Source organism: Zalophus californianus, chromosome 9 (assembly GCF_009762305.2).
Source record: "Zalophus californianus isolate mZalCal1 chromosome 9, mZalCal1.pri.v2, whole genome shotgun sequence".
Lineage (NCBI taxonomy): Eukaryota > Metazoa > Chordata > Mammalia > Carnivora > Otariidae > Zalophus > Zalophus californianus.
In genome coordinates, this window is record NC_045603.1 from 9,130,525 (window position 1) to 9,145,619 (window position 15,095).

The window sequence follows — 15,095 nt, forward strand, 5'->3', positions numbered from 1 at the left end:
AAAAAGATAAGCAATGAACTGGGATAAAGCAGAGGTAGGCAAGTTTTTTGTATAAAGGGCCAGACAGAAAATGTTTTTTGCAGACCATATAGTCTCTGAGCCAATTACTCAACTGCATCATTGTAATATGAAATAGTCTTAGGAAATAGGTAAGCAAGTGGCATGGCTGTGTTCCAATAAAACATTATTTACAAAAACAAGCCAGCGATTGCCATTCCGCTGGGATGAGTCCCGCCAACATGTAACACAAATAAAAGAGGGGCGCCTGGCTGGCTCAGTCGGAAGAGCATGTGATTCTTGATTCTGGGGTTGTGAGTTCAATCCCTGTATTGGGTGTAGAAATTACTAAAAATAAATAAATAAATAAACTTTAAAAAAACAAATAAACGATAATTTCAGCATATTAAAATCACCTGTAACTCAGTAAGAAAAAGAAAAATAGGGGGAAAAGTAGGTGGAAAAGGACATAAAAATGCAAAGAAAAAAAATTCACAAAAGAAATAAAAATGGCCAATGTACTTGAAAAAAAAAGGGCCAATATATCAATATATAGAAAGAGATGCTCACTTAACTAATAACAGGAAAATGCCAACAAAACTACACCTATCCAAATGGAAATGTTTCAGGGTTGATAGTACTGAGTGTGTAAAAGAGTGAATGCAACCAGACATTCGCACACACTGTTGGTGGGACTGTGTATTGATACAACCTTTTTAGAAGGCAATTTGGCAACATCCATCAGCAATTAACATGTACACATCCACCCCAAATACAAACGGCCACCTGACAGTCATAAAGACACCACTGCAACTCCACAGAGAAAGGATGGACTTCTCAGTCAATGGGCTGGGACAATCGAATATCCCTATAGAAAGGAAATCTTGACCCCAACCGCATACCATACTAAAAATTATTTGAGATGGAATACAGACCTAAATGTGAAAGATAAAATGGGAAAGCTTCTAAAAGAAAACATTAGAGAATATTTTCAGTACCTTGGGTTAAGGAAAGATTAAATTGGACACAAAAAGCAATACTAAAAAAATGATTGGGGGGCACTGGGTGGCTCAGTTGGTTAAGCGTCTGCCTTCAGCTCAGGTCATGATCCCGGGGTCCTGGGATCAAGCTCCATATCGGGCTCCCTGCTCAGCTGGGAGCCTGCCTCTCCCTCTCCCTCTGCCTGATGCTCCCCCTGCTTGAGCTCTCTCTGTGTTAAATAAATAAATAAAATCTTAAAAAAAAAATTGGTAATCTGGACTTCATTACAACTAAGAGCTTCTGTTCATCAAATAGCACCATTAAGAGAGTGAAAATGAAACAGGCTGGAATAAAATATCTGCAATATATTTGTGTGTGTATATATATATACATATATATATGTACGTACATATATACATACATATACCAAAGAATGAAAATTTCCAATTTATATATGTATAATATATATATACATAAAATATCTGCAATTATATATATATCTGCCACCAAAGGATGCTAATCCAGAATACAAAGAACCAGCCGCTACAAATTTATAATAAAAGGACAGCCCAATCTAAAAATGGCAAAAGACCGTGACAGGCACTGTGTAAGAAGATGCACGAATGGCCCATGTGCACGTGAAAAGTACTAATCATTACTAGACATCGGGCAGTACAAATTAAAACCACAATAAAATACCACTGCCCTCTCACTGGAATAGTTAAAATTAAAAGGACTGACAATACCAAATGTTGCTAAGGATGCCGGGCCCCTGGAACTCTCACACTTTGCTAGCAGCCATTTAATGCAACCAATTTGGAAACCCATTTGACAAAATCTACTAAAGCTAGACGTACGTGAGCCCTTCACAACTCCATTCCTGGGTATTTACCCAAAAGAAAGCATGGGTCTGTCCACCGAAGATATGTACAAGAATATGCATGAGTCAAAACAGCCCAAGAAACCAGAAACAGCCCAAATCAACAGTGGAATGAAAAAAATAAGTACTTGTATATTTGCTCAATATCTACCCACAGCAACGAAAAATGAAAAGCGACTGCCACCCGCAAGCACGTGGGTGAATCTCAAAGACACATTTCGCTGAGCCAAAGAAGCAGACACCCAAGGGGGCTTCATGTATGATTCCACTGAAGGAAACCTCAAAAACAGGCAACACAAATCCATGGTGATAGCGGTCGGAATAGTGGCTACTTTGGGGTGACGGGGATAGGAACCAGCCAGGGGCAGGAGGGAGCCTCCCTGGGTAGCCTTACACAGAAAACTTCATTAAGCTGTACACTTAATAGTTGTGCCCACTACTGAATGCCGTTTGTATCTTCACCAAAAAAGTATAAAAACAGACATACACTTTGACTAGCAATTATGAGCCTAGCCATTGATTACGTGTGTATATAAGGATCACAAGCGTGCATGATGCGCTTTTGTATGCAAGAGCAAAACCTTGGAAACCACGCAAGGTCCATCAACAGGGGCTGGCTAGATGAACTGTCGTTTATCCGTCTATCCGTGGAGTAAGAAACACTGGTGTGAAAACACCCTCAAGCTACACTGTCAGAGCAATTCGCATTTTGAAAACCTGTCTGGGGGGCACCTGGGTGGCTCAGTCGTTAAGCGTCTGCCTTCGGCTCAGGTCATGATCCCCGGGTCCTGGGATCGAGCCCCGCATCGGGCTCCCCGCTCGGCGGGAAGCCTGCTTCTCCCTCTCCCCTCCCCCTGCTTGTGTTCCCTCTCTCGCTGTCTCTCTCTCTGTCAAATAAATAAAATCTTTTAAAAAAATTAAAAAAAAAAAAACCTGTCTGGGATGTGAACAGTCGTGTGGGTGCATGTTAATGCTTAGACAGAATCTGGAAGAAGGGACCAGGATCAGACGCTTTGCAGAGGACACCAGTCCTGGGCTCCACATTCTGGGCCCTGCCACTTCCTAGTTGGGTGATACTGTCCTGATTCTGTGCTCAAGAACCCCCAAACCGACCATTTGGGGTCTCCCCAGGGGCTTCTGCTCCTGGAGGGATGCCTGGAGCACGCTCACCTGGGGCAGGTCACAGAAGGCTCTGCAGGCGGGGGAACCTGAGTTCGAATTCTAGCTCTGACTTTGTCAGGCTTGCCCTAGAGCTCAATACTCCGCTCTCAGCCTCGGTCACCTGGCCTCCACATGGGGTCAAATTTAAGCATTGCCTCAGTCACCCCTGGTCCGCTGGGGCACCTCGTCACTGTTAACCAAGTAAATAAACCAGTCTAGAGACGCTCAACAACCAAGTAAAATAAACTCACAAGTGAGGTAATTTCAAACAGAGATGGTGCCAAGAGGAAATCAAGCAGGATAATGCAATAGGGTGTCTGGGAGTGGGGGATGTGCGGGGGTGAGGGAAGGCCTCCAGCAGGGTGGTGACACCGGGGCTGTAGTGGGATAATGAGAACGGGGTGGCCACGGAATGAGCTAGGGGGGAAGTCCACATGGGACAGAGGGGTCCGGACATGTCCTGAACCCCCAAAGCTGAGAGCTCATACCTGCACGTCTCCATCTTTGAAGGCCAGACCAAGAGAAGCAGGTGCCCCCTCTCCTGCTTCCTCAGGGCCCGCCTCTTCTAAGTGATTGACACAGGTGTAGACCCCCCACCCCACCCCCCACATGGCCCTTTCCACAAGGGTGCCCTTTCTCTGGTCTACCCAGGTACCCCACTCGTCCCCGTAGCAATGGGCAGGTGAGCCAGGCCCCTCCCCAGTCCTCACCCTGGCTCTCTGGTTTAGCTCCATCTCCATAACAGACAGGGTGCGAGGGAGAAAGCTCAGCCCACCCTGGGCAGTGTCCCCCTGCCTCCTGCAGACGTCCTCGGCCCACGAGAGTCACCCAGTGGAGGCAACTGTGACAAGTTCCCCAAGGGCAGGAATTCCATCTTCTGCTGGGTCCTTAGCACTAAGCATGGGCTTGGCAAGAGCAGCCACTTGAGTGCTTTTCGTGGAGTGAGAGGCCGAATGAACACACTCCCCTAGTTCTGCCTCCCCGGGGCCTGGCACAGGGCAGGAGTGCGCTACCTCACAGTAAAATGGTAGTATGCTCCTGTCCAGACGCATCTGTGTAGGTATGCGCACTCAAAGACGCGGCTCATCCCTCACCGCGGGGATTCCATAGATGTCAAATCTCTCAGACAACTCAACACAACTCCTCCAAGAGCCAAAGCTTGACTTCTGTTTAGATGGCTTTGGCAATCGCCTCCCTGAGGGTTAGCCCGCCCACCTGCTCATCAGTGCATTTGCCGACTGAGAGCTGACCTTTCCTTGATGACTCAGAGTCACCAAGAGGAATGTTTGTCATTGGGCCAGATCCTGTGTCTGCTTTTGAGGTTTCCTGTCTCCATTTTCCCTGTTGGCATCACGTCTGCTTGGGTCTTACCTGTCCGTTCCCCTGGTATTAAGTAAGAGTCACTAAGAGCTGAATTAGCATCTAAGGGCCTGTTTTAGACTAGGACTTTGTGATGCCCATTTTGAGACCTCCGTGGCCTTTTGTGCCCCTTTTAGTGTCCAGCCATTCATGGGAGACCCATCCGACCCACCAGCTCACCTGAGCACATTCCTTGACTTCTCTGCACCACTCAGGATAAGGGTTGGGACCTCAATGGGGAGACCTAGCCCTAAAGCATCCGGCACCACTCCCGCCCCAGGCAAAGCTGGCTGGCAGCCACCTGGATGGTGGGGGCTACACTCACATGGTGAAGTTCTCCTCCAGGAAGCAGCGGTTACGCAGCAGGCCCGCCCAGAGCTGTACACCAATGATGCCAAAGATGAAGAAGACAAAGAAGCAGAGCAGGAGGACGTTCCCCAGCATGGGCAGCGTGTCCAGGAGCAGGTTCACCAGGATCCGCATACCTGTGAGTGGGGGAGGGTGGGGAGACCGTCAGACTTGGGAGGAGAGGTCCCAAGAGGAGAGAGGGAGAGCAGGCTCAGAGAAACAGAGAGAGGGGCACTGGGACGGGAGGTGGGGACACACGGGCAGGGGCTCCTAACTGCTCCCAGCCTGCTCAGTGGCCACTGGACAGACGTTCTCCTTGGTGTCTGCCCTTCCACCCAGAGGCCATAGAAATGGCTCTGGGCCCCACCACACTTCCACCAGATTCTGGATGAATAAGCAGCTCTTGATTTATGGAGCACCATTTATGTGCTAAACCCTCTTCTGGGTAATGCACAAATATGATTTCCTCCAACCTCCATGACAACTCTGTGAGGCTGGTGAGATTCTCCCTATTTTATAGAAGAAGCCACTGGGGAGGTTCACAGAACTAAAGCTACTTGCCCAAAGTCACACAGCTGGGAAGCAGCAGGGTCTGGATTTAAAACAGATGTCCCAACACCAAGTCTGGCATTCCCTCCACAAGCCCCAATTACCTGGCAGCCTGGGACCGAGGGTGGCTCATCTCACCCTGCCCAGAACCCACCCAGATGAGCACACTAGGTCCTAATGAATGTGTCCCAAATGTCCTTCACCTCTGGGGCAGCCACTGGTTCCAGCCCGAACTGCTCTGCTGACCCACCCCGCCACATGACAGAACCAGGCTGAGCTCTTGGACAACCTGCAGAAGAGCCCTAGCCAGCGGTGGACTCAGAGCTGGCCTGAGAGCAGAAGAGACCTTTCCTTCCTGAGGAATAGCTGCAAAGAACCAGCCAAGCCAGAGGCAAGAAAAGGAGAAAAGGGGGAATGGGAATGGAGACAGGAGTCCCTCTGTGTGTGTGTGGGGGGGTGTCAGGGTGACTGAGGGGGGCTTCGGGCGGGTATGGGAAGGGGAGCAGAATGCACCAGTTACATCTTGGAGGGGCCTGACATCCTGAAACCCAGCAGGTAGGAAAAGAGAGCCTGTGGAAAGCTTGCAGTCTCTGATTTAGAGAGATCGGCGTTCAAATCCTGCCATATTTCCTATGGGACCTTGAGCCAGTCCCTCCTCCTCTCAGCAAAGGGGCCCAAGAAGACAGCAGCCACCCTACAAAAGTTCCCCAGCCCCAGGGCCACACCCAAAGCTCAGCAAACCTGGTGCTCCCAGCCCACAGCTTGCAGCCCCACCCCCCACACACTTACCACCTTTCACATCTACCTCCCCGTCCTGCCCTTCTGCCCCTCCTGCCCTGCCCTGGGCTGATCCACACCACCAGCCACACCCTCCGTGCCCTCTCCCTTTCCACAGGCTCAGTACCACCCCCAGCCCCCGATCTGTGAAACTGACCTGCTCTCCCGAGTCTGGGTGATGTCATCCATCAACACGACCTCATTACTCATCTGTATGCCACCCACTCCCCCTTGACTCCATGAAGGAAGATCCAGCCACCCTGGTAACTGGAGAATCCACAGAAGTACAAACCCCAGGCAGACGGGTCATCTCTGTGGTTTGGCCCGGCCTCCTTTCCCGGTCCTATGAACACAGCCCCATGGGGCACGTGGGTGGCTCAGTCAGTTAAGCATCTGCCTTCAGCTCAGGTCATGATCTCGGGGTCCTGGGATTGAGCCCCAGTCAGGCTTCCTGCTCAGTGGGGAATCTGCTCCTCCCTCTCCCTCTTCTCCTCCGTCCTGTTTGGTGCACACGCTCTCTCTTGCTTTCTCAAATAAATACATAAATCTTAAAAAAAAAAAAAAAAGCCCCACTCCCCCATTCCAGTCCCCGTGGTTTGGCTGGGCTGCCATGGAGATCACATGACCTGGGCCTGGCCAATCAGCACATTCTGTTCCCCTAGCCCCAGGGGTTGGTCCAGGATGGGCATGTGACCCCAGCTGGGACCAATGAGAGTCAGCCCTGAGACTTGTGCTGGACCTACAGAGGGAGGGAAATGCCCACTTCCTGCAGAGCTTGCAAGCCGGGGAGAGTTACGCCTGGAGCTGCTGAGACCGCTGCTGGGACAGTCTTGCCTTAGCAGGGTAGTGCCTGCCTACAACTGAAGCCAGCCCAGGGAAAACAGAGCCCAGGACAGAATGGGGGCAATTCCTGACAACAGCCTGGAAGGACTGCAGGAGGTCTGTGAACCTTGTGAAATTGCTACAAAATGTGCAGGTATGACATCATGAATTTTTCTTGGGAGAAGGTCCACACAAATGTCTGTGGCTCCAAAGTGGGTCAGGAGCTGGTAGATCACTCTTGAGTGCATACCTTCCAAGATCCTGGGAGGTTGGATTCTACCTACCTCTCTAGCTTAATATCTCTCTCTCTCTCTCTCCACCTACGCCTATTCTCTCTCAATACCAAATTATTTGAAGTTCCCTAAATATACCATGGGATTTCACATCTTCGTGCTTTTATTCATGCTGTTCTTTCTGGAACATCTTTGCATGTCTCTTATGCCTGGCAAATCCCTGTTCAGCCACCACAGCCCAGTTGAAACTCTACTTTCTCTCTGTAAAGCTCTCCCCTACTCTTTCTCACTCCATCCCAGGTGGAGTTCATACCTTCTGCTCTGCTCTGCTTCTGCTCTGAGCAATCTGAGCGCCTCTGACCTAGCCTAGGCTGCCTTATACAGTTGTATAGGTTGTATACTGCACAACCTTGGAGGCCCCATTCACTAGGTAGTCTTCTAGCCCTAGTGTATAATTATGTTTACCCTCCTGCCTCTTCCATTGGGCTGTAAGCTCCTGGGAGCAGGGCCTGTGCCTGCGTCAGCCTCCTCAGAACCCAGTGGGTCCTAGCCCAGAACAAAGGCTCAACCTGCATTTACTGAATGATGTGATAAGTCATGAGCAAAGAATGGAAGATTGGAGAGGGAAGGATGAAGAGATGGCAACAAGGAGAACAGGGATCCTCTCCAGATTTTTACTTATTCCAGGGGCGATGCTAAGGTGGTTGTTAATGAGGGTTATTATTTGGGATTTGCATCACGAGTTCTGTGTGGCGTGATTCCCAATCAATAATTAATGCCTACCCCATCATCCCTCCCCACAAAACTAGGTCAGCCTCCTCCTGGGAAAGGCAGTGGGGCTCCCTTGCAGGCTGCGGCCTCCAGTTGAGAGCAGGCCAGGGTGAGTGAGGGCTCAATACCCCACCCCCAATGGGGTAGCCAAGGGTGTGCGGGGGAGGGGGGCGAAGAAACAGACCAAGCACCCTTGCAATCCATCCAAATCCACCCAAATGTGACGTTAGCCAGTTGCAGGCCTTTCTGGTGCCCCATCGTTCACCCGCCCATCGAACACTTCCAAATGCTGTTGCCTGCTTGGCACGGTGCGGGGCACGGGGAATCCAAACATGAACATTCCCGCATCTCAGCGCCTCAGAGCTTGCAGTCCAGCAGTGGGGGGACGGGGGACCACAGTGTTGGGAAGCACAACCAAGCCTGGGGAGTGGTGGCAGCTCTGGGCACCTTCCCAGAGGGACTGACTTGAGCTGGCCCTGAAGGATGACCAGAGCTTGTGGCAAAGGCACAAGGGTATATGACCATTCAGAGAGTGCATCGCAGCCACACTTGGGGGTGGCTGCAAAGCGGAGTCTAAGGAGTGTGGGGCCCTATGCTAGGTGACCGGTCAGGGAGGCCCATGGGCGAGTCCCAGCAGGCGAGCCCTTGGATGGGGCAGTCCTAGAGGACAGGGACAGAGGCAGGATGCATGCACTGGCAGCCAGCAGCCATGTGAGAACAGGCTGGGTCAGAAAGGCCCCGAGGAGGCAGGTGGCTCTGCCCAATCCCAGCCTGGCTGCTCGTGGCTGCTCCCCTGGGCCCAGCCTTTGTTGCTCAATTAATTACATTTCCCTTGTTCTCCAGGATATTGAAATTCTGAAAGGCTCCTCAAAACCTGCTCAGCTGGCTTCCCTGAATGGCAGCCCATTCCCCCCCTCCCCTCTTCCCTCGGCCGAGCCAGGCCCCAGCTCACTCCACAGCCCTCCCTTGGGCCCAGGGAGTCCCAGGGCCGCTGAGCCAAAGGCATAATTAGCTAATTAGGGACTCAGAACGAATCCATCGTTTCCATGCCAGGGAAAAGGGGCCACAGGATTAGGGAGTCAGGGAGGACCCCGAGAGACCCCAGCTAATCCTCCTTTTATGCCCACAGTCAAGTAATTAGCTAAGGCAAGTCGGACGGTTCCTCTCTGCCCTCAGTTCCCCTGGCACTGGGCGCAGGAGGTGGAGGCAGAGAGGAGAGGGTGAAAAAGAAATGGAGACAGAGGACAGAGATGGAGAGCAAGAGAGGCGGAGACAGAGACGTCTGCCTCAGACCATCCTTCCTACTCACACCCCTCTACACCTATCCCCCCCACCCAGCCCTCCTTCTCCAGGCAGTCTTCTCTGGTTTCCACCCCCAGTTAGTCATGAAGCCGTCCTGCCTCCAGTTCCCCCCAGGCTCTCACTCGCCATCTCTTGGGATGAGCTTACGTGGTTCTGCCTTCTTAGTGTGACTTTTTTTCAGGCCTTCAGCCTGGGGTAGAGGCCAGGAATAGGCTCCAGGCAACCCCATGAGTGTGGCTGAAGGCCCTGCTTCCCCCAGCCAAGAAGGGAGAGAGGACCCCAGAGTCCCCAGGACACCCAGTGCAGTCTCTACTTTGGTGAGTGCCCAGAGTGCCAACCCAGGACAGGAGATGTGGGTGCCCGTCCTGGCTGCACAGCCTTGAGACAGAGCTTGCCCTCTCTGGACCCCAGCAGCCTCATCTACAGAAGACAATCCAGCCAGCCTCTCAAGAAAAACACAGGGTCAGAATACCTCGGAGGAGGAGCCCCCAAAGGCAGAAGCTGCCAGCAGTCCATCCACCCCCACGGGGAAAGTCCCCACCAGCCCCAACCACAGGCCCCAGCCTCTCCCCCCAGCCACACCTCCCTCTGTCCACTAGGCCACACCTACACCTGCCGCTCCAGCCAGCCTGGAGATGCCCCCAGCATCCCTACCCCTCACCTTCACACACACTCTGCCCCCACCTACATGGCCCCCCCCCACCTCCGCCACGAGGGTTCCCGTTACTATTGGGCAGTAGTGCCAGGTCCCCTCCCCAGGGCCACCGGGCTCCAGGCTGGTGTGACAGAGCCAGGCTGATCCCCTGCCAGCCCCTGGAAAGCCCTCACACACACTCACAGGGCCATCTCCCCTCCTTTCTTAGACCTCAGCTGAGTGGCCGTCTCTCCCGGTCGGTCACCAGGCTGGGCTGGTACCCCTGCAGTGAGCACCGCTGCCCCGCCCTCCCTCTGTCACAGCACTTCTGACGCTCTTGGCCTTCATCAGTTCATGGCTCTACCCACAACCCTCCAAAACGGACAGTGTCCTGAGCATGAGGCCCCTAAGGAGTGTTCTGCAGCTTCCAATCCAGCCCAGGGCCTGGCCCAGAGTGGTTCCCCTGAAGGATGGCCATGAAGGAGTGATGGATGGGTGGATGGAGCCATTCAACTAATATCTAGTGAGGACCTACTATGTGCCAGGCACTGTTCTAGGCTCTAGGGGTGCCATCTGTTAAAACAAACAAATGAATAAACAGACAAAGTCCCCTGCCCTCCGGAGGTGGACATTCTAGATAGAGGGAAGGGAGACAGAAAACCACAAACATAATAAATAAGTCTGTTTCCTCATTTGTTGGGTGGAAAGTGTTATGAAAACAGCAGGTGGAGGAGGAAAAAGGGATGGGGAGCGCCAGGCTGGGCCAGGGTAGAGTCGGTATGAACGGGGCCAGGAGAGCCTGGCCGGCAAGATGATACAGGACACAGACTCACGGAAGCTGAGGGCATCAGCGGCGGGCACATCTAGGGAAGGGCTCTCCCAGCGGGTCGAGCAGCCAGGGCAGGCCCCAGGGGTGGGGATGAGGCAGGCACACTCAGGGAAGAGCCAGGAGGCCAGCGTGGCTGGAGGGAAGTGAGCAAGGGGGGCATGGAAACAGGGCTGCCCCACAGGGGCCAGAACTCGGGCCTCTGTTCCACCAAGAGTCCCGGGCAGAAGGGAGACGCGGTCTGAGGAGGGTTTGAAAGATCACCCCAGCTGGGGGGCAGCATGGACTCTGGGGGGGCAGGGTGGAAGGAGGAGACCTAGAAGCAGACAGCCTGCAGGATGGCGTAGGATCACCTGTGTGTCACCCCCGGCACACGCACACACATCTCGGGGTGAGGGGCCCAGGCTGCAGGCTCCGAGGGTGGATGGTCATATGGTTGCTGCTTCCTGCGGACAGCCCTGCCTTCCCCGGGGGACAGAAATCGGGAGCGCTAGGGGGGCTCCTGCTCGTACCTCCCCATGTCCTCCCTGCCAGACGCTGGGCTTCCTGTGTGACCCTCGTGGGGACTGGGTCTCCCAGACATCTGTCCCTCCCCAGTCCGCCCCACCCAGCCATCGCTCACCTGCCATGATGATACTCCACATCTGGCTGGGTCCAGATGACAGTGATGGTGGAGGATGGGGACATGGCTAAATTCTGGAGCTTTCGGAAGGTCAAGCAATTGATGGGAGGTGGGGGATGGAGGAAGTGAGGAGTTGGGGCATCTCCACGGTCTGGGGCCTGAGGCCAGAGCCATGGAGCAGCCATCATGGGGACACGGGACTCCGTTTGGACACGTAGCGTTTGGAGTGCCTGGTGGACATCGATGTGAAGGCATTTCATAAGCTGGCGGGGTCAGGGGTTAGGGGAGAGGAATGTGGCCCAGGAGCATCAGGTGGGTGGCCTCAGGGTCCAGATAGTCTCTAGATGGCACTTAAAGTCGGGAGCTCGCAAGGAGACAGAGGGCAGCTGGGCAAACTGTTGGAGCTGCTCAACCTTTTCACCCCTTTTCACTGGGGACCCCCTGCTCTAAGGGAGCCGGGGGCCCTCGGTGGCTGTGGGGGAGCTGGAGGGAGAGGGAGGGGGCCGCACTTCCTGACGGGCATCTCCCCTGGAGGTCCGGGCCCCTGTCTGCAGACGGGAGCTGTCTGCCCAGCTGAGTGCAGCCGCTCCGCCAGGCCAGCTCAAGTAGAAAGCGCCCGGACCTGCACCGGCCTCTGCCAAGGGCACGGCCCGCAGCCAGGAGAAAGGGTGCAGGGCTGAGGGCAGGAGGGGCCGAGGCTGTGGCTGGCCCTGGGTCTCCCCCCACCCCCGCCCCGCCCGGTCTGGCTAGGTCAGCGGAGGGTGCTGAGCGACCGGGAGAGGCCGGCTGCGTGCCCGCCACTGCCAATGCCAACTAATCAGGGGCACAGTGGGTGCCGGGGCGGCAGGGCCAGGCAGCATACGGCCATGCTGCCGCGGACCCAGCCTCCAGCCGCAGCCCAGCGGGGAAGGGGCCTGGGGGCTGATGAGGGGGCCTCAGTGCCCACTCCTGAGCTGGAAACAAATGCCAGCCAAGGAGGGTGCACCCCGACACCCTCCATCCCAGGAGAGTGCTCACGCCCTAGGGGGTGGTCCTAGCTCCAGTCCTACGGAAGGTCCCCTAACCCACTGTGGCCCAAAGAACTCCCACTCGTTCTTCAAATGTCCTGTCCCCCCCTTCTATGTAAAACCTCCTCAAAGTACACGTTAGTGACCCTTCCCCTCAGCCCCCTGCTGCCTCCATTAGAGCCCGTGTCGCACCAGCCCACAGACCCGGGCTTGAGTATCTATCTGCTTGCAAAGGGGCTGCGTCTAAACCTCCGTGGCCCCCTAGTGGATGCTACTTTGGATGAATGAATGAATGAATGAATGAATGGATGAATACATAGTAGCCCACTCCCTTGACCTGGTATCCCGTCCAGCAGTGGCTCCCTCCTGATTTGTAGAGTAGACTTTGAGCTTGACGGCGGGGGAGGGGAAAGCAGCTTTCGCCCCGCCCCCACCCCCAGCATTTCTCCATCCACACACTTAGCTTCTCTTCTTGTTCCCAGGTCAGGTTCTCGCTAGATGTTCAGGCCAGATGTTTTCCCACCTACCTCCATCTCTTCTGAGAAGGCAGCAGCCCCGGGGAAATGGGGCCCCTCCACCCCTCTTCCCTCCTCTCTCCGCCACACTCCTGCCCTCCCTTCCTTCCCCGTGGGGGCTGCCAGACCTTTCTCTGGGAAGCCCTGTGGGTGCCAAGGACAGTCAGCCCTGAAGTCCAAGGTATGGCCCTGGGGTGGGAGCCTCCTTCAGCTGCCCCCTAGCCCCAAGTAAACACACACTTTAAGTGAAACTGCTGAGATTTTCACACAAACTCTGTTTCAAAGTGAGTCTCCCAGCTTCCTTTCCAACAGATGCCTCTCGAGGCAGGATCCAAGAAGGAATCCTGGGGCCTTCTTCATCTATCCTCAGCATGGCTGGCCTAATCACGACTCAGCTGGGCATGAACCGGGGCAGAAAGGGCCAGAGCAGGCCTGGGATGAGGGGCTAGGTGCCAACCATGAGCCCAAAGCCCCTTGGCCTGACGGGCAATCGAAGACGTGCCTGCAAGACCAGGTCATTCAGAGACTTCTCCTTTTGAAACCAGGGCTCTGAGGATCTCTGAAACCAAGAGTCTAGGATTCTGAGGCTCGATGAGTCTAAGATTCTCCGTGACTTTCAACAAGGCTAATTCCTAGATCCCAAGAGTATAAGAATCCCACACAATCAATGTATGATACAGGCACCTGCCAGGAGCGGATGTTGTGTGGACATCTTGTAGCCCCGCAGTCTAGCAAGGGAGGGCTGGGACCCCATTTTAGGGATGGGGAAACTGAGGCCTGAGAGGTGGAGCCACTGGCCAAGATCCCAGGCGCAAACCCGGGTCTCACTGCTCTGGCTGCTGCCATCTGTAGCCCCAACACCAGGACCCTCCCTCCGTGAGAGATGCAGGGTGGGGGCTGGGCGCTGGGCACCTGTTCTGTGCCTGGAGTGCAGACGAGCTCACGCAGAGATGCTACGTGCCAACCTCACTGTGCAGATGGGGGACCGACGCAAGAGCAGAACATTTCCCGAGGCGCCAAAGCTAACTAACATGGGACCACGCTTGGAATCCTGGCCGCGATGCTCTGTACTAACCAGTGTGCCTCCCTGCGCCCTGCCCTGACTTGTCCCTGTCAGGTCGCGCAGCACCCAGCATCACGGGAGCTCCGTGCTCTGCCAATGAAAGGTGTTCAGGAAGGGTCCTGAGGGCCTCACTTGTGCTTTGACCCTGGACGTGGGCAGGGGCTTTCCTGATGCCCTGCAGACGGTGTGGCTGGCTGGGGCGCTTACAAGTTCTGGGGAGAGGAAGAGGGGAAGTGGAAAGGAGTCCAAAGCCCTGGGGTCGTGCGAGCACAGGTTCAAATCCTGCCTCTGCCCCCGGCCAACTGGGCAGCCTGGGGCAGTTTACTCAACCTCTGTGTGCCTCAGTTTCCCCATCTGTAAAGTGGGCATCGTAACGGTACAACCATCCTATGGCTATTAGGAAACAAAACGAAGCAGCCACGTAAAGCCCTTGATGGATTTTAGCTATTTATCATTCTTGGTCAATCCCTAGAGGAGGTGGAGAGTTTGCCTCCCAGCCGGCCCTGCCGTGCAGCCCCCTGCCCAGCCGACACGTCCTGGACGGTTCTTCCTCTCCACCTGCACCTGTAGGTCCGTCTGCCAAAAACGCCCCCCCCGACCCTCTGTGTGCTTGGGGATTGTCTCCCCAAATCAGCCTCTGCAAAGGTGCCCCGATGCCCCTGCCCTCTGTCCTCCATGTTCCAGCACCTTCTTCCCAATAGTAACACCTACTGACCACTTACAGCACACCGAGCTCTGTGCTGAGCTCTTCATGCACGTTATAGTATTTTATTCTTACAAAACTGTAGAGAAATTGGTATTATTAGGCCCATCTTATTGTTGGGGAAATGGGGGCCAGGAGAGGAGCATGGATGCCCAAGGTCCCACAATGGTCGAGTGGAGGCCCTGGGATTCGAACCTGGGCCTGTCGGTGTAGAGCGAAGCTTCCGTTCCTGGTCGCACAGCTGGGACCTGACAGTGGCTTCCTCCATAGCTCTCTGAGCTTTGCCTCCCTGCCTGTGGGCCCTGCCCGGGAACATGTCCTCCACCTCTCTGCATCGCCCCCACCCCAGGCCCAGCCCAAAGGCCCCTGCGCAGCAGTGGATGATTGCTGAACCAGGGACCTTAAGCCGGACAGGGCTCTGCGGGCGGGCAGTGGCCCAGGCCAGGCTCAGCATCCCCAGCAGCTGCCCCTGAACTCCCCAGGCCTCACTCCCTCCCCTTTCCACAGCCTGGGCTGAGGTGCGTGATGGTCAGTCAGGTAGAGAT

At 54.6% G+C, this 15,095-nt stretch overlaps 1 protein-coding gene across 1 annotated transcript in view; it reads right to left on the reverse strand.

Annotated features, from left to right (window-relative positions):
• Nucleotides 1-15,095, reverse strand: part of CACNA1I (calcium voltage-gated channel subunit alpha1 I) — a 116,474-nt gene that overhangs the window by 46,544 nt on the left and 54,835 nt on the right. The window contains exon 6 of the mRNA XM_035721872.1: nt 4,704-4,863. Within this exon, the coding sequence (XP_035577765.1) occupies nt 4,704-4,863 (160 nt within the window). The remainder of the gene's footprint in view (nt 1-4,703; nt 4,864-15,095) is intronic.